The sequence below is a fragment of the Pieris rapae genome, chromosome Z (genome assembly GCF_905147795.1).
Source record: "Pieris rapae chromosome Z, ilPieRapa1.1, whole genome shotgun sequence".
Lineage (NCBI taxonomy): Eukaryota > Metazoa > Arthropoda > Insecta > Lepidoptera > Pieridae > Pieris > Pieris rapae.
Window position 1 is genome coordinate 3,622,169 of NC_059534.1, and position 19,375 is coordinate 3,641,543.

General features: G+C 32.0%; 2 protein-coding genes across 7 annotated transcripts in view; one reads left to right on the forward strand and one right to left on the reverse strand.

Moving 5' to 3' along the window:
- Window positions 1–9,012, forward strand: part of LOC111003351 (potassium voltage-gated channel protein Shaker) — a 194,914-nt gene extending 185,902 nt beyond the window's left edge. For 3 of the 5 annotated variants that reach the window (XM_022273797.2, XM_045633975.1, XM_022273796.2), the window contains one exon: window positions 1,882–7,541. The gene's annotated coding sequence lies outside the window, so the exon portion shown is untranslated. Of the gene's footprint in view, window positions 1–433; window positions 479–1,881; window positions 7,542–8,616 lie in introns of those variants that run through there. The other 2 variants (XR_006751167.1, XR_006751166.1) reach the window with 2 other exon arrangements.
- A 930-nt stretch (window positions 9,013–9,942) lies between these two features.
- Window positions 9,943–18,711, reverse strand: LOC111003348 (protein angel homolog 2). Of its 2 annotated transcripts, none has more exons than XM_045633958.1 (10): window positions 18,534–18,711; window positions 16,680–17,061; window positions 16,267–16,394; window positions 15,486–15,634; window positions 15,101–15,262; window positions 14,353–14,567; window positions 13,614–13,703; window positions 12,283–12,409; window positions 11,239–11,444; window positions 9,943–10,603 (listed from the first exon to the last, which is right to left on the reverse strand). In XM_045633958.1, exons 2-10 carry the CDS (start codon window positions 16,943–16,945, stop codon window positions 10,456–10,458), a joined length of 1,491 nt encoding a protein of 496 aa, XP_045489914.1. In that variant the 5' UTR covers window positions 16,946–17,061; window positions 18,534–18,711; the 3' UTR covers window positions 9,943–10,455. The 2 variants fall into 2 exon arrangements, with proteins under 2 accessions (XP_045489914.1, XP_045489913.1); XM_045633957.1 differs by having other exon boundaries at window positions 9,944–10,603; window positions 15,486–15,640.
- Between the last annotated feature and the right edge of the window lie 664 nt (window positions 18,712–19,375).

Sequence of the window (19,375 nt, forward strand, 5' to 3'; positions counted from 1 at the left end):
AGTTACGTAATGTGACCGCGAAGTTGATAAACATGTCAATCTGAATAATCGCAATCGCAATGAATGGCAATGGTAGCATACCATTGAGGAGACGGTAAGGGCCGCGATGCAGGCGAGCTTCGATCGGCGGTGAATGGATACGTAGCGACCCGATCGATACGTGCTGCGGCACCCGGCGGCTCGCGAAGCCCCGCCCCACACGTGCTCGGACCCCCTTCGCCCCGCGCCCCCTCATCACAGATGCTCTGCGCTGCCCTCGTGCCCCACTCTACAGATATTAAAAATTTACATCCCCGCAAAGCTGCGGAGCGGACACGACATTCGTGATAGCGTCTTTCCAAACGCAATGTCTGACTCATGACTAAATAGTTACGTAGAAGCACAACACACTCACATTTCACTTGTAACATTAATGCATTTTTGGTTTGTTCAGTTGAAGTAGAAGTACTCGTTCATCATCCCGCGGGAAATTAAATCTGTAAGTCGAAAATGATTTTAGCATGACACACTCACTGGCATTTCATTGAACATTTAAGTCAGATGCCTTACAGATACTGTTTTACTACGTCACTAATGAGATTTATTACGCGATCGTCAAGTGTCATTGAAAAGCCAGACATAAGGCATTTCGCTAATAGCTTATGTGCCGCTAGCGATGTCTTAGAATAACCCTGCCTCCTGTCTTCCTCTCATGTTCTTCGCGTCCTTTCATTCTATGTAAGTCATGAAAGCGTCTAAAAATGCCTACGTAATATAAATCACCCCGGTGTTTAAGTGTTCTCGATTTAAGAGGATCGCTCATAAGTGCTACTTTTAGCACATTTTTTATTTTTCGTCACTTTTATAGACGTTTTCGTGCGAATCGTTAATCTCCCGACGAAAGATAACGTTTAGACATAACTTATATATCTTTTTTAAATATAATAACTCTACAGAGATAAATTAATTATCGTCGGGGGTTAATTAGGTATGTCCTACTGTGTGTAAACCTCTTCCGAATAATTGGATGTGTACCAATATGTGTTTTAATTTTACTTTTATAATTTACGGAAGTTATTGTAAGTCGGTACGTTTCGTTGAGTGTTTAGTGATGCATTTAGTTTCTTTGTAAACGTTAACCCGATGTTTAGGTAAAAAAAAATTTGCATGTGTTTCTCGATTACAATACGAGTTTACGAACAGGTGTGTTTTTTAAATTGTTGTAAAATATATTTTAAAAGTATTTATTTTTAATTCAAAAGTCGATAGATATCTTGCACTGTAGTTAATTAAAAGTATGACACTTTTAATTAACTAGTATGGACAAGGAAACAAAAAGAAAACTTATAAAATTCGGTGTGTTAATTAGTAACTTTTTTTAATAATATTGTAAAATGTATATCAAGAAATGATTAAATTGATTTTATTAACCAATCGTAAACTCTAATCGGTGTTAATCGTGATAATTGGCAGTCGAATACATCCTGCATTGTTTTAGTTTTTATGTACCTAACAAGTGATGTTTCACGTGTCTTTGCAAATGAGAATTATACCCATAAACATTAACTTAACGAGATGTAATAAAATGTCAAAATATCTATCAACAAGACATATCTCACCCAATTATCTAGTCCAGTTGAATGACAAACAGACTGAGCCTGGGTTACATAAGTTAACGTATGCAGATATTATGACATACTAATGAAGGTGATTGTCTGCTTTCCTTTCATTACTAAAAAAGATACCGAATACAATTTTTTCGTGTCCTGGAATCTTTTTCTTTTTTCAAAAAACCTTTTATAAATAGGCAATCTCCTTTGTGAGTTTAAATATCATTCGTGGAACGTCACTGGTTGTCAGTTAGTAAAATATAAAATTACAATTGTGTGTTTAATATTTCAGGAAAGGCGAGTCGGGAAATAACTTGCGGTGTCTGGCGCGGACGACTGCCAGCTCGTTCGCCTCCTGCCTGCCACGTGTGACCCTCCCCCCGCTTCCCACTCAGCCTTACCTCATTAGACTCTCGAGGACTTTACGTGCTTCTACGAATTAGTTAGAAATTAGCCATTATTATAAACGCTTGTACCATATGAGAACAGATTTAGTAATAGTTTCATTTATCTCCATCTTTAATTGTGTGTAACATTTGGATTGATTTAAGACAAAAGACGACGTGATTTTCCTTTTATTATGATTAGGTACCTCTAGTCCAATCACAAGTAAACAAAAGGTGCTCGCTTAATATAAAAACGCCCCGGTATAAGGGTGTATGTAATCAAAATAAAAAATTATATACTGGTAGGTTTCTATGCCCTACGCTTTGAATAACTTTAAACCATTCTGTCGGTTTGATTCAGATGTCAGATTTCACGTTATCAATTGGTTGTTTTAAAATTATTTCAAAAAGCATTATAACTTTCTTTAAATAATATGATAAACCAACCTTGAAGTGTTAGGTATTATACATATCACACTTTGCTGCAGTGAGCTGCATACTAGTAGCTGATGAGTGACCAACACAATACTCATATACCCACATGTGGATGACTTGGAACTGGCCATGCGATTCTCTACAAGTATAATTTTATACTTGTTGAAGCTCTAATTACGATGTATACAAACTATAAAGTCTCAAAAGAAATTGGACATGATTACCTTATTTAGTGCTGTTGACACAATTTGAATATGTACCCTGCTATATATGTATAATTAAAGATGGAAATAAATATTTTTAAAGGCTTATTCCGCTTCAACACTTACAGCTACACACTTCGACACTTCTGTAATATTAGGAATTGTTCTTCAGAAATATGTAATTGAAATAGGCCTACAATTATTAGATGGTACAATTAGGACTCTGGTATATGACAATACAAAGGATGTGACAAGGGGCTAGTGTGCCTAAAACGGATTTTGAAAAACACAGTTATTGACGTAAAATAAGAATCGCTTTGTTAAACATCTAATTAGCGCCACAAGACTTTCGATAATAATTGTCGAATCGAATTATATTCTGACAATTAATGCCTCTGTAGATGCTACTATTGGTATATATTGGATAGAAATAGGATGTCTGAAGTTCGGATTTATAAGAGATCGTAATATTTCAATGTTTGTTGTTGCATAAAACGGTGCTAAGCGATGGGAAAGGCGTCCTAAATCTATGCTTTGTATGCAATCTTTTTGATGGAAAGTATCGTTTGAATGAGGTGAATGTGGAAAATGGCTATGGTGAGGCATTTAGAACGAGGTTGAAGGCAAGGAAAACGTATTTATATTGAATGTTGTGATTCTATGGGCAATCGCCGACTGTACTTGTAACACCCTCAATAAAACATAATAGTAAACCGTGTAGTTGTAGGGGATCAATGTCGTTTTACGATAAGTGTTTATTTAATGGAAAGCAGAGGTTGTGATAATTCCAGTATTGCATATCCCAGTGCAGCTAAGATTTAATGCGTGTCAACGATGAGCAATAAGTTCATATCAGGCGATCTTGTATTTAAATTGCGTCAATTTTCTCTCTAAATTTATAGATAACGTCAATAATTCAGAGTTCGCTTGCTTTACATTTAAAACTTACATATCGTGTGAGCGGATTCGATTGTATTTAAAATGGAATGTTATCGGAGACTTTTATGATGGAAGTTTATCATCTCAAATTCGTTGTCAATTTGCTTGTGTGTAGGCGTAGAAATATCGCTTTGATTATAAGCATTATTGAGAATGAGCAACCAAACTTCTAAAGCATTTGTGTGCCACATTGATTCCACGTGCCTATTTCCTTTTTAACAACTATAAATGTTTCCTTCTCGATATATGCTGTTTGATGGTGTGTTCTCAATATTGCTTATATCAAAAGAAGTTTTAAATGTTCAAAGATAAATAATTTTTCCCATATCATTATACATGTCATAGCGGTAAACATTAAATATTACTCGTTTATTCTCTTAGATTAAATTAGTGTTAAGTGATAAGATTAAGGATATTTGTGTCTATGTTTGGGATTAAGTTTTATGTAACAAAAGCTGCCAAAATATCGCTTGGATTTTAAAAATAACCGATAGTTTTTTATAACAGTAGGCCCCAATATGCGAATATAAGACAATCTGTGTCGCCTGACAATTTCCTTCATTGAATAGTTATTACATCACGACAAAACATTTTTTACATTTCTAACAGTCACATAAAACCTATTCTAATGAAATCATAGGGCCTGCTGCAAAAAATAAAAAAAAAATACATTTTAAACTCTCAATTTAGAATAAGTTCACGATCAGATAAAATATATTTCATTAATAGATCAACCTTCGTGGCTGCCAAGCTATATAATTGTTTCGGATTGGGCACAAGGTAAATAAATAATCAAAATCCTACCTAACCTTATTAGGCTTTTACGGTACACTGCATTTCAAACCATTCATACAAATATTTAAATTACGTAATAAAACTCCTTATTTATGAGTAATAATATATAGAATTTAAACGAATACAAGTATATTCTCGCACATGCTTTGTATTCGAATTTAAACTCAAAGGCTGTCTTAGACTTCATTTGGATGCACAAAAGCCATCGAGGTTGTTGCAAGTACAGATACCTATGTGTCAATCTATATATGTTAAATTGTAGGTATATGTGTCTATATAGTCAGTAGCGCACGGGTCCACTGACTGACGAGTTACAGGAATTAATAGGTGAAAGTCGGATTATATTAATTTTAGCGTAAGACTAGTGGAGAACAATGTTTAACACTATTACGTCTGTAAAGGCATTTTTGTTGAAAACTGTCAAAACAATTCGGAATTTATATAAAGACAACAGAGACTTGGCATATTTACCTACCACCGCTAAACGATTGGGAGGAGTTGTTTATTCGTATTGCCTAATCTTCTCAATGGTAAATATAATTAAATTACGATTTAAAGCGCGATAGTTATCGACCAATTTCTTAAAAAAAATGTATTTTATTGAGGCGAGACTGACGTACATTCCAATAACTATAATTATAGTATAGATGTGTCGCAATGGATTGTGAATTACTCATGTTGGCCAAAATTGTATTTACGCTCACTGCGTATTATAATTTTTGCTCAGTATTATTAGTTGTATCGAAGAATGTAGTCACGGACCCGATGCGTATTAACACCGTTTACTCTCCTTTATATCTTGGCTTTTATCCTTTATATCAAAATGAACGTAAACTTTTATAGGCAAGATATAAAGGAAGCAAACAAAATATCCAACTTCGTTTTAAATGACTCGAATGGAATCTTGAAATTATCTTTCACTTCAAGATTCTTAACAATAAGTAGTTGACATATATCTAGATTTCACCCAGATAATTTTCTATAATAGTTAGGGCGAAGTTGGTTACTATTAATATATTTAGTCTGAAAAGACAGACTGTATATAATATGGTCTTTAGTAAACAACTGTAATCAGTAAAATTTTATCTGTATATTTTATTTTAAGGTCTATAATTAGATATATGCAAACCTTACCGTATATCGACTGGGTATACTCGTACTTCTGCTTGAGCAATTAACGGTCTGTGAGCGGTTCACGTGTTCTCCGGAACTTGGACGGGACTCGTCTCGGTTGCGACAGCTTATGCTTAAACAGACTAACATAAGACATGCTGATTACATTGACTCAAAGAATTACTGTATAATTGATACCCTACTTAGATTTACGTGGTAAAAGGCAGATTCGAGATTTAGCGCGTAATAAAACCCTGCATGTCAAAACGTTTTGAGTTTGACATTCGGGAGTAATACTAAGTATTGACTGTGAGTCCTGCACTTATAACGCCAAAACACCAAAATACGAATTTTTTGTATTAAACAATAATTTTGAAACAGAATAGATATTTAAACGTTGATTTGTATTCAATATATATTTTCAAGCGTAATTTATATTTGCGATGTTTATTTATAAGTTTTTGCATCAATGTAATCTGCGTACTAAGCGAAAATAATAATTTCTTAACACTTGCCCCTCTCCGTCCAGGAAAAAGCGTGTTCATATTCTATCACTTAATTATACATATTATTTACGATATTTGCAAATCACGTTTAAAATTGACTGACTATTCGGTTTCATACTAAAACTTCAGTTGAAGATTATAGAATTTATTCAGCTGGCTTCACAATTATCGCGTATGATAAGAATGGAAATTTAGTAATACCTAATCTCTTACATTAAAATTTAAGGTTTTATAATGTTTAGAGCTTTTCTAGTATACTTAAAATGAGATCTTATGAGGTAATCAGAATTTTACGCGAAATAACATTTCCATCCAGTAATAATTAGAAAATAGATATAATATCGTGCGATATTTAATTCCTATAGTGCCGTAAATTAAATAGGTTCGATGGCCGTATACATGTACATGTACTATGTATGATTTTCATCCTCGTCCCGTCTTCTGTATCATTATGCACCAAATACTCTCCCATAATATAATGATTATCTGACTTTAAGCTCATAATAGCCGTAAATAATATAGAATTAATCAAAGTTTTGGTTCTATTTGAACTCGCAAATGAGTAGAACTTCCTAATTAACAGCTAAGTAAATTCAGTAGATAACTGTATACACGAACGCCTTTTTTATTTAAGAATAATCTTATTTAGTAAATACAATTAGTGCGTGGACTTATTTTTGATTAGGATCTCGTGTCAGTGCCATAATGGCTTACAAAAATATTTAGCCTTATTGGTAGTCAGATATGAGGGGAATTTATCATGATACCACTAAATATAAAACATGCATGGTCCCGATTATCAATTAAAGCTTCTATCTAGAACGGGGTCATATAAGTTCATAAAATACATTCTATTTTAGGCGGCTGTCATTTTGGTAATCTAATAATTAAATAAAGAAATGTAATTTAAAGTTTCGGATTCCACGTGAACACGCATTAAAGTACGTATTTATTACACTTTTAATAAAATATATTTTTCTTAATTTTTATAATTGTACACAATAATTTAGAACACGTTTTGGAACACAGTGCCATTGCGATCACGCCGTGTTGTTCGTTCTTTGATAATATTTGGTGAAGTGCCAATGTTGTGTGGAGTTTAAAAATAAAAAATCTGTCTCGGAAGGTTATATCGGAGAACGAAGAACACCGCACCGTAACACTCATGTAAGATTACTACAATATTTTGTGTTGATTTCAAATATCCAATGTAAGAATGGTTCACATATTCTGCTGCTAAAACTTTCTTCCTAGGTTAAGTGGCAATATAGAGTCACAAAAATATGTATGTCGTTTCGTTACCTCTGTTTGAATGTAAGATAAAACTTTAAGAAAAATTCAATTTGATTTTTTGCTGAGTTTATATTGTCACCTAATAAGGAATTCTTTATCTTGGTGAGCATTTTACACGTCTTAGAAGTTAATAATGTCATACATATCACCAATTTGAAGTGGTACCCCGAGGGTAAAATCAGTTTTAGTAGTATTTTATATCAAACAATTTAATTACATTTCAACAAAAAATATAACGCAAAAGTATAAGTTATTAAAACATATTATTATTATTATGAAGCAAGCACAGATTTTTTTGTAAAAAATATAGACTACGCGGCACAAATATAGTAAAATAGAGTAAAAATATACAAAAAAAAATCAGGCACTGTGTCATCCCGTTAGAAGTATCGCAAAAATATTAATACAAAATAGTAAAATCATGTTTCACTTCTTCTACTCCTTCATCACGGTCTCATAGAAGTCATCTACGTGCTAAGCACACCACAAAATGGAGGCTGTGCCCTACAGGGCTAACTACGTCATGCTTTGCGGATAACATGTGTTATATGCAAAGTATAACGTAATTAGTGTCAAAAACGCTTTCTTAGTTTAAATTTGTAAGAGGTCCGAATCAGCTACACACTACCACATTAAAATATGTTGGTGACCATAGCGAGAATGATTTCTATTGTAAATTTCACAATTATTGCTAATGCAGATTTGCTATGGATAAAACGTGTTGATATCGAAAAAGTTCACCTGTAAATTTTTAAACATTTTTCAAGGAATTTTGTTCACATATTTTTAGCATCAAAAGATAATTTTACTGATGTTTGCAGCATTGTTTCGTGTATATTACTGACTATCAATCACCCCGTTGTTTTAAAAAAAATAGATTTTTCTTACTGTAACCTATTACAGAATTTAGTTTGACAATGACGTCGATTTCATAAATAAAAATAGCCTATATTTTTTTAGTTATACTAAAAACCTTTTAAGTTTAAGTAAAATGCTCATTGTGATAATAATATCGCCAGGTTCGGTAGCGATTTTCAGACATATATTTCCTATACAAAATGTAATTAGTCAAGTTTCTTTACAAGTTTCGAAAGACAAGGGAAGGGAGAAATACTCCCTTTATCATCAAATGTCTTCTATTTTACCAAAGCTCTGATTTGCAACGTAATCTTGGACAGATGCGGTTTTTTAAGGTTAAAGATTCTGATCCAGACTTAACAAGAACTATAATTTCCATTAAGCACAGTGATGCCATCTTCTACAGACTGTTCCCCTTAGGATCAGCTAAAAACCCCCTAAAGCGTTTGTCATTCGGTTTGAGATGTTATTTCAAATAATTAACAAAAATACCTTCCAGGGCAAATTCCCCTAAATTTGCGGGAAACCAAGTTGGCATCACGGCCGTTGTGACAGACGGGCTTCATGCTTAGTGCTAAGTCTTCAACCTGAATCCTACCGTTCTAGTCTCTTAACCAAAGTTTATTATTTATTTTCACCAGATAACTCAGCCGTATACAAACATACATAAAACCATGCTTATCACAATGAAGTATTACGAAATAATTTCCTAGTAGAATGCCTTATCAAAGTCTTATTTATAGTTATAAAGTATCATTTAAAGATATGAATATATATGTAAGCCTACCGAACCTTTAAAATTTTCGCTTCATATTATGTTTCTACAGCTGTCATCTTAGTTTACTCATTATATGTTGTAAATCCAATATTGTATAAATTATTCAATAAAGTGTAATTGATGTTTAATTTTTATTCCCTTTTGCGATCCTCATTAACATCGATTAACAAGAAATTAAAATTGACGACAATATTAATTATAGCGCCATCTATACTCTGTAGCCACAACTACTACGACGCCGATTTAGTAAATATAGTCATGCCCTCAGCCAGGATTCTTAAAGCCGTAGATTGTAGATGTCGCTACAAAGCTAAAAATAGAGTCACTCTTTAATAAGTTTTAAATATTGACATATGATTAATGTCAATGTATGTGGTTGATTTCACATGTGAATTTTCAAGGAACTTTTTCTTCGAAATTTGATCTAATAAATGTAAACCATTCCGAGGGTGTATGTGTATGATAAACATGTAAAAAGTCGAAACATACGCAAGAACGTGCGTACAAGTTGTTCGTATGAAATTTTAGTACCGACTTATGTATGCATTTTAATAGACACATTTAACTTTTAATCATAAGCTTAGACAAAACACACCTTTATTACCAAATATTTTCAAACAAATAGAATTATCGTAGAAAAATGATTTTATCATAAAAAACCGTGTAATATTTTCTGCAGTATTGGCATGGTAGTCTCTCGAGTCTGAGGTCGTCTGAATCACGGAAATCGTAAGGAAACCCTTATATTAGACCCATATCTTAGACCTAAAAATCCGTGCTCGGTACTGGTTTATAAAATAAATAAATAAAAATTTCTTTATTTGACTCAAAACAAACGTTACATTCTATAGTATGGTGGCTTGTTAAATAACACCAAAAATATGTTTAACTATTATAATTAAATAAGTTTATAAATAAATAATTTTTTCTAAAGATTTTTAGCATACTTCTACTGTTGAAAATACTAACCACGTCTGTTACGGGTTTGTTTCCATGCAAAAATGACAATTTTCGCAATGAGAAAGGAAAATAAGACTCCAATTTTTTTTTTAATATTATATTTCACAAAACCTCTTCAAGCTATTAACTATCGTTTTAAGAGTAAAAACATGACAATTACAAATAATTAAGGCGAATTGCATTGTAAATAAAATATTCTATTTACATAAATGTTAATTGATTCAATGTACATTTTACTAATGTACATTATATTGTAATGTACATTGCCTGCTTTTACCACATTTAAATGTCATAACATTTTTTTAAATAAAAATACTTGCACATTTGTACACTTTATATTCCGATATTGAATCAGTAATTTTGTTCTTAGAATTACACTACTTTTTTTTCTTTAAAATATAAATTATACTATAAACTTTTAAAAACATTAACAGATTAAACATTATTATTATTTTATTATTATTATTATTTTACACAAAAATAACGTCTTACACGAACTTGCATTACGTTTGTTGTCTGTTTAAGTCTAGTTCATAAAATACTATTAATGTATAATTATTAAAAACTCAATAAAGTTAATAAAACCTACTTTGGCGGCCTCTATGAAGGCATAGACACATTACGTAAGGTAAACATGGCGGCCAGCGGTATGTGGTCGGAGCCACAGTAGTCGTTAGGTAGCGGGCCCATCTTTTTTGCTTCCGACACTGAAGGAAGACGTAGACGTTCCTCTAATTTCAGCAAATTACTGAAACACGAAAATATTTGATTAACTAAAAAAACCGTTCATAGTAATAGAAAATTTAAATTCATAAACAATGTCCCTATCGTCTTTATTTAGTGTGTATTGACTCAGTTTTTTGTTTTTTTAATAAATTCGCCGAATTCGACGAGACGAGCGGTACTATATGTATAAATGTATGTATGTACGAATAAATACATAAATATTAATAAAAAATTTCAACCCCAATATAATGAATAAACGATGTTAATTGCCTTGATGGAAGTGAACTTGCGTTTGTATAACGCATTGCACGATTAGATATATGTTTATATTTATGAAATTGTCACTTGCTCCTATGATTTGCTTGTCTCAAATATGATATATGTAACAGTGGCATAGATAACAGTGTCAACCAATGTAAGCTTAAAAAAATGATCAAAGTATATGCAACGTCACGCCACTGGATTATATCCGAACCAATTCGACTTAGGGTCTACCAATTAGACTTTAAACGCCGGCAACGCACTCGCGAGCCTCTGTCATTGAGAGTGTCCATGGGCGGCGGTATCACTTAACATCAGGTGAGCCTCCTGCCCGTTTGCCCCCTGTTCAATAAAAACAAAAATTAATAACAAGTTAATCAATTTTACATAGCTTACCTGAAAAATATATAGTCAACCGTCACCCAACTATTTTGGAAAGTCGTACCCTCCTTTTTACCATTTTTCTTTACGTGATCATAAACACTTGAAAATTTTAAAGAATGTCTCAATGTCATTCCTGTAAACATTTCCTCGAATTGGACTCTTTTACTATTCATATCATCTTCAGATATATTACTTTCCCCGTAATCCGAATTATGAATCTAAAAATACAAAAGTAACTTGTGTGTATGGAAGTTTTATTTTTATTAAGAAATAAGAATAATTGCTAAAAATAATAATTAATATTATTAAAATAAAAAATAATTTGAACCCCGGCTGTGCATGGGTACAGAAGACGTTTGTTTAAATTTATTAATAGAAGCACACCACAACAATATAAACATTTTCAACAATATATCTATTCTAATATATACGACAATTTTACATAAAATATTACACGTGGAAATAGAGAAAAAATCGACATATTTTAGATTTTACTTCGCAATTTAAAGATTCGCATTACATTCGCAGTACCTGAAACGTGTTAAATAACGCTTTTTGATATAGAAATCCGAGCCGACACCAGAAACGCTCTATCGTGTTTTTTGTTTTATTGTAAGTCTCAAATATCACTGTTGTCAAATTATTCATACTTGCGTAATCTTATGTATAAAATTCTCATACTCCTCCGAAACAGCTAGACCGATTTTTATCAAATTTTATATGCATATTCAGTAGGTCTGAGAATCGGCTACTATCTATTTTGCATACCCCTAAGCGTTATGAGGCGTCCACCTCAAGATTTTTTTATTTTTTATTTTTGACGAAACTTTTGTTTTTAATTTTTTATGATACAACATATAAAAATACATACAACCCTTAATTTTCACCCCTCTACGATTAACCCCTATTTTTTATTTGATAGTTAGGACTTTGAAGTCTGTCACTAGGGTAGCGTAGCAAAATGTTCTATGTTGGTGTGTACTAATAGCTAGACAGGCATTAAGGAGAAACGAAGTACGCGCGGGTAGTTAGTTTTGTATAAAAATATATAGTTACCAGTGTTATGCTGAAATCAGACGTTAAGTTCTCTGAAAGCCTGTTCATAAATAAAGATAGGTGTTCGCAGTTGTTAGTCACATTAATGTTTCTCCAATCCGAATGGTCGTCGTTCACAATCGGGTCGCTGTAAAACAAATATATCTCAATAAATGATTTTGTAAAGGTTTATATCAATGTCGACGTTTCATGTCTGGTACTCATTCAGTTGTCTAATTGCGGTAGAGGCCAATTGACAAAGCCTCAACCAGTAATTTAAAAAAAAAACTTATTAAACCGCAAAGAATGCACACTAATTAAAAATGAGGTTTTACGGAGTAGAATCATCAACTTTTCAGAATAACACATGCATGTCGCATGTTGCGAAATAGTCTAGAAATATACGAGTCTTTATTTGCCGTTACTTAAAAATGCAAACCGTTCAGTTATGTAATTAACAATAATTTACTTTATATTAACACAATTAATTAATTTATGTATTAGTTACAAATGATTTGAGCACGAGAAAACTGTGACGTTACAAATTTTAAACACATACACAACGATCGAACGTAAAATTTACCATATTTAAAACAGAAATTGAATATATAGCGACAACAGCAATGTAAAAATAAATCATTCAATTCATGTTTGTTATGTTTCACCAATTATATTCAAAATCGTTTACGACATCGTTTAGAACATGCCGATTATATTGACCAAAATCAAAGGTCCCGGCTGAATTCTATGTATTAAGTACTTAATAACAACATCATCGGCTGTTACGACTATCGATTTTTACGATCAAATATGAGTCTCTTCGATGTTGCTATAACAGATTTTGACTATATTTGCAAATATCACTTGAGAAAACAGTAAATGAATTTGAGGTCTGAAGGACTGAAGGAAAACATCGCAGGGAAACCGGCATACCACGGCTTAATTAGACGAAGGCGTGTCAGGCACAGAAGGATGATCACTTGCCTTTTAGTAAAAAAGAATAAAACCGAAATCTAAAGCCAAGACGTAGATTCTAGCACCACTGCATTCCTTTTAGGTCTAATAAGATTGAAGAACCATTTGATAAGTGTTAAGTACTCTAGTGATAAACTGTGATAAGTGAAGAGAGATGTAGTGTCGATGCTTATATTAAATATTTGTGTTAGTAAACTGTGTAAAGTTAAATATATATTTCTCTTAAGAAATTTTACAAAAATTTATAATCTGTTTTTATGCAAACCTACACTACTAGGAATTAAATTATGTATACGTTAAATCTATGTGTTAGTCACTTTACTGTCAATTTAGAAAGCCATCAAATATTACTAGGTTTTTAAAAGGAAAATCTCTACCTAAGGTATCCTTCACGTATCAGCTGTACAACCTGACTGTTCGGTTGAGAATTGAAATCTCCTGTCAAAACGATTGGCCAGTGACCGCGGCTGAAATTATATTGCGATATATAAATATTTCGCCTCTTTTAAGGTGCTTTCTGCCGCGCACCTCTTCTCCGGAACCAGCTGCCAGTAGATATTTCCAAACCGATACGACTTAGATGCCTTCAAGGAAAGAGCGTACCATATCCAAAAAGGTCGGCTACACACCCGCTAGACTCCAGATCCATGGGCGACGGTTATGACTTTATTCAGTGACATAACCAAAAAAAGTATTGGCCCCGTGGCCGCTACTGGTGGTTAATCCGTGGATGCTGCAACGGTGAGATAAACCAATTGTGGCATATCATGAACCCAGAAACAAGGTACTGAAAGCTGATCGCCTGTATATAAATAAAAATTATCAAACAAACTAATGCATACGAAATGCTAACAAAAAAAACATTTAACTTAAAATATAGAAATCACCAACAAAACCTGGTTCCTTAAAACTAAATTGGTCTAATTTAAAAATTAACTATAGCGTTCTTTTATCTCTTACTATCAAATGATGTTTATTCTGCGGTGAAAAGAGAGACCATTAGTTTAAGTATATGAATATTGAAATTGAATGATTGTTTAGTTTTCGAAATTCAAAATATAAGGGTTAAAAAAAAAATTTGGCGTCCGTAGTCGATGTTACGTTTAATAAACTTACTTCCTGCCTGTATTGTAGTATGCGAATCTGTCGATTTCGGCCAATAATAACCTTATTTGTGCCAAACGAACATCCATGCGTCGAGGGTTGTACAGTAAATGTGTTGTTACAACAACTATAGGCATAGAGTCTGGTTTATCTCGTAGCTTTAATTTAGCCAAACAGGCCACATTGTCGCGGTTTAGTATTGGCAAATTGGGTTGGTGAAACTCCACCTGGAATACACGTTCACTACAAGCTTCTTCAAGAATTTCTATCGTTTGTAAACAATTAACGTATAAATATTAAAATTAATCAAAAAGATAAATATAAAATAAATAATTCATCGCGCCAAAAGAAATACGTATATATATAAAGAAGTATAAAAATGCAATATCAGATTCAAAGTATCGTGAGAATCCAGACTGTTCCTTTACTGTTCTGGACTATGCAAACTCATTTTGGAATATCATTAAATTTTATTCGACCCCGACAAGTGATTCGTGGTAAAGACGACGAATGTTCAGTTCTATTATCAAACATCGAGGTAGACTTTGAAGACCCGTATCACCTCGACGGCCGTCGCTCCACAACTGAATAACATTTCCACTTACAGTGCTTCAAGAGCGTACCAATTCTTAAAAGGCAACGCCTTTGCAAACCCTCTATATGTCTATGGACGTCGGTATTACCTCCTTCCCGTTTGCCCGTTATTCGACTTTGGCTCAAAATTTTACCCCAGGTTTGTTTGTTTGTTATGTTCACTTACCGTCAAGTTATCTATCATTTCAAATTTCGAACTCCGAAAGAAAATAGCACAGCCATCTTGCTTAATCTTTTTTTTCTTAAAAAACGTCTTAAATCCTATCGTCTCCAATTTTGATGTAAAGTCGGTTAAACGTGCTTCCTCTACTTCTTGCAAACATATGATCTGAAAGTTAGTTTAATTTAAAACTAGTATAACACATAATACAGAGAACAGGCTTAAGAAGCATCTGAACTGCCTTTTTATTTTATTTTATTCTAATTCACAGAGAGAAAAAAATATGATAACCATTTGTTTCTTTTTGTTATTGTAAATATGATTGCTTGAAAAAAGACATTTAATTTATATATATATATTTCCTGTATTATATATCAATTGATGAACTTACGTCGGGATTAGCATTAATTATTTGATTGAAGATTTTTAGAAATCTTTCCTCCCATATTAAATTTGTTGGTGTACAGTCTTTGTATAAATAAGGATGACATTCAAGCAAATTTTGAGCTAAAACGTTGTAGGAGAGAACTCGAAACGAATCTGAAACTACCCAAAGTGCAGAAAACATAAATGCTTATGGTATAAAATTTACCAATTAAATTAAATAATTGTAAAAAAAGAGTGTGTGTACTTATGTACACGCGTAAGAAGTTATACTTCTTTGGCGTATGAAAAAAAAATTAAAATGCAGTAGTGATTAACGATAAAAATTAAAATTAATCAAATAGATTTTATTTAAATAAATCAATTATTAGTAAATACTATCACCGTCGTATATAAATTCATTTAAAAACACCAAAATAATATTTATTTATTTATTCACACTGTTACACACATTATACCGTAAAGAAACACGTGTTCTAAATATAAAAATAATACAACTTGAACAAAGTTATCGATTTCCATGCCACCTGGACCTAACTTAACGATGTTTAATTTAGGTGTTGGTGTGCGCGCGCATCGTAAAAATTCACTCTCATCAGTTTTCTACATCGCGCTAAAAGAAGTATAACGTCAAAAATCCAATATCAGATTCAAAGTCAACTATGGTGAGAATTCAGACTGTTCTTTTACTGTTCTGCACTATGCTAACACATTTTGGAATCAAAGTTGTAAAAAAGTGCCTCCAAACAAAGTTAAAATAGAACCTACAAACAAAATGTATGACTTACAACCAGCAGTAACATTATCAGATTCCCAACATTGATACTCATGTTTTTGACCATAGTCATCAAGATCATCCGAACAAGATGACGAACTTGATGAAATTAGAATGACGTCATCAGATTGGTAAGGTGTCCTGAAACAATATAATTAATAATTTTTATTTTATTTATTAATTAACACTTCGTTACATTACAATATAAAAATTGAACATAGCTAAATTAAAAGGAGAGCAACAACGGCATTATCGCTTTCGAGCGATCTCTTCCAGGCAACGACTAATAATGTTGGCCGTTAAGAACTATCAACCAACAGGAGTTTGTTAAGCCTTCAAGAAATTGAAGATATAAATTCCAAACCTAAGAAAACATGTTTATCTATAGATTTTAATATATGTATAAATTTTTAGTGTAGAACTTACCATATAGGAACCTCTCCAATCCCATCCGCCATTTTGTCTTCCTTAATATCAGACCTCTGGAAGTATCGACTATCTTTTGTAATACTAGCCAGCAACCTACCCCATGAACAATGAATTATAAAGGGATTTTTCAAAAGTTGACTATTCAGTACATGATATCTACTTCTTAAAGTAAGGAGATGATAATTTTTAAAATTTATTCTATTATTATGCAAATTACATGCAAAGTTAGTATGTTTCCAAAACCTCTGTGTCAATTTCAGCATAGCTTTAATACAAGTAGGTCATTATAACAAAGAATTATTTGAAAAAAAATCTTAACATATGTGTATATAACTCTTTACTGTAGATCACATGGAATTTATGTTCAAGTACGGGAAAGCTGTAAAGTAAAAATGAAGAAATATATATTACGGCAGAAACAATGTTACAAATGTATTTAAAAATATATTTAATAAATATGACACAATTTATTTTTGGGTATTTCCTATTACACTACCCACTACTCACTGATATTTATAAACTTTAATGGTGTTTAAAAAACATACAATTATAAGAGTACATACATTAGTTAGTCTATTTCTACCTGACTTATTTTAAGAATAAAACTTCTATATTTAATAATATGCTTAAACTTAAGAATTAGTCCCTACTTAGTACATGTTTTATATAAGCTATGATCTATTTTAAATTATATTAGGTATAGAAATTAAAATCTCTTATTAACTATTTTTATACATTGAGATACAGCATAACATATTAAAAAAGAATACAATATGATAATAATAATGCCTAGGGAACCGGATCAAATTCTAAGACCATAGAATAGATAACCCTATTTCCTGATTCCTACTTAAATAAAGTTGAAAAGTTGTTATTTCTTTAACTGTTTAAAAGTAATTCGATAAGAGGTTATGTTGTTGTTATGTTATTATAGTAGTTATTTTAGGTAATAAATTAGTGGTTTGATAGATTCTGGAGCTACAATGTCTGTGATTAATTTTGACATTGCAAGGAAAATAATGAGATAGTCTGGTCTGATGTGATTTTAACTGCAGATGCAATTAGTGAACAGTTATGACGTGCCAATCAATTTTATTAATGATTTTCATATTTTACCAATATTGCTTTATTGAGTTTCACATTACGAATTTGTCAGCAATAACTGTTGGTGTTGATTTGGATGGTGATCAGATAAGTCGGTAACTGAGTAAAATTTGTTATATAGAAAATATGATTGGCTTACGGCTTAATATAAAGTCTATTCTGGGCCCAAAATTTGTTGTAACTATAAGACTTAACCACACCCACAGATATTCTCTAGTTTTATAATTTTAATACTTCTATAGTCACTATAGTAAAGAAAAGACAGTTGGGATTGGAAAGGATCTTCCTTTATTTATTTAATAATAATTTCATCAGATTTAGTTCAGCTTTATTTATTTTTTATATTATTTATTTCATATCAAATAATCCAATGTCATCTCTTATAGTTCTTGTTATTATTAAGCAAACCTAGATATCCCATAATTAATTATATAGTCAAAAGTCAATCATGATATGTTACTATTGAATGAGAGCAAAGTGTCAGTCAATCTAGTTGTCTAGATTTCTAAAAAATGCTTATGTTACCACTAGTAGTTAGTAGTTTAAGCCAATTACTACAAATGTTTCTCCCATAGGTACAGTAGACAGTAGAACTAATATAAACATAACAAGGATCACTGCCGTCATACTTGAGTGACATAACCAACTATAATATAACTACAATATAAATCGAGAAACCCCATACCCTATTTATCACTGAAATTCAAAATATCATATATTCATCAATTAACTTTTACATTTACATACCGATAAACGGGGTAATTCTGAAAGAACGTGGGCAGTGAGTAACTCTTTACTTATATCCTTAAAATAAAAATTTCATAATAAGTTTTAGGGAGATATAATCTGATCAAATATTATGTTAACTGAGAATTGGGATCCGAAAGGCGAAAGCTAAAACTCTATGCAGGGCCATTTTTTTTTTATTTCATAGCGTGGTAACGAGACCTTTGAGCCAGCGTAGAGCATTATCATAGTTCTATCGTCAACTACAGAGTATCATAGATTTTTGTATGTAAGTTATTAATAAGAACAGTGTTATTAGTGCAAATTATTTTGCAAATGTGATTATTTTTTACTATGTACGTTATTATTTAACAGGTTTTAGTTAGTAATACCTTGAAAGATATTCCAAGACATAGTCTCTCTGGCCAAGAATGACTAAGTAAGATAAGTAAATTTAAGGACAATACTATCAATCTGGTTCACCAAAATTTACAAGGCATGAAAAGTAAATTACTTGAAATTGAGTTATTTTTGAGCAGTGATAATATTGATATATTTTGAACTTATGTTCAATTTTTGTAATCATCAGATTGGTAGTTCGTTCTGCAGAGGAATGCAATATGCGGTGGGTCATTAATATTGCTTGATAAAAAAATAAAATTTAAAGAAAGGAAAGACATAGTGAGCCTCTCTCTGGAACGCCTGTAGTATCTTGTGTGGAGCTGAAGCAATTTATCATTGTTAGTTTGTATAGCCCTCCTTCAGCTCATTGTGATAGTTTAGAAAAAAATATAATACAGCCGGTTTTGTACAAATTGCAAAAATGCAAGATATTGCTTGACAAGAATGGTTTAAGTACACTT

Coding starts and splice junctions, on each gene's coding strand:
- LOC111003348 (XM_045633957.1), bottom strand. CDS start 16,945: ATGCTGAAATTGACACAGAGGTTTTGGAAACATACTAACTTTGCATGT. Junction 15,641..16,266: donor TGATAATGTTACTGCTGGTT/GTAAGTCATACA, acceptor CACTTTGGGTAG/TTTCAGATTCGTTTCGAGTT. Junction 11,445..12,282: donor CTGATTTCAGCATAACACTG/GTAACTATATAT, acceptor TTGTATTTTTAG/ATTCATAATTCGGATTACGG.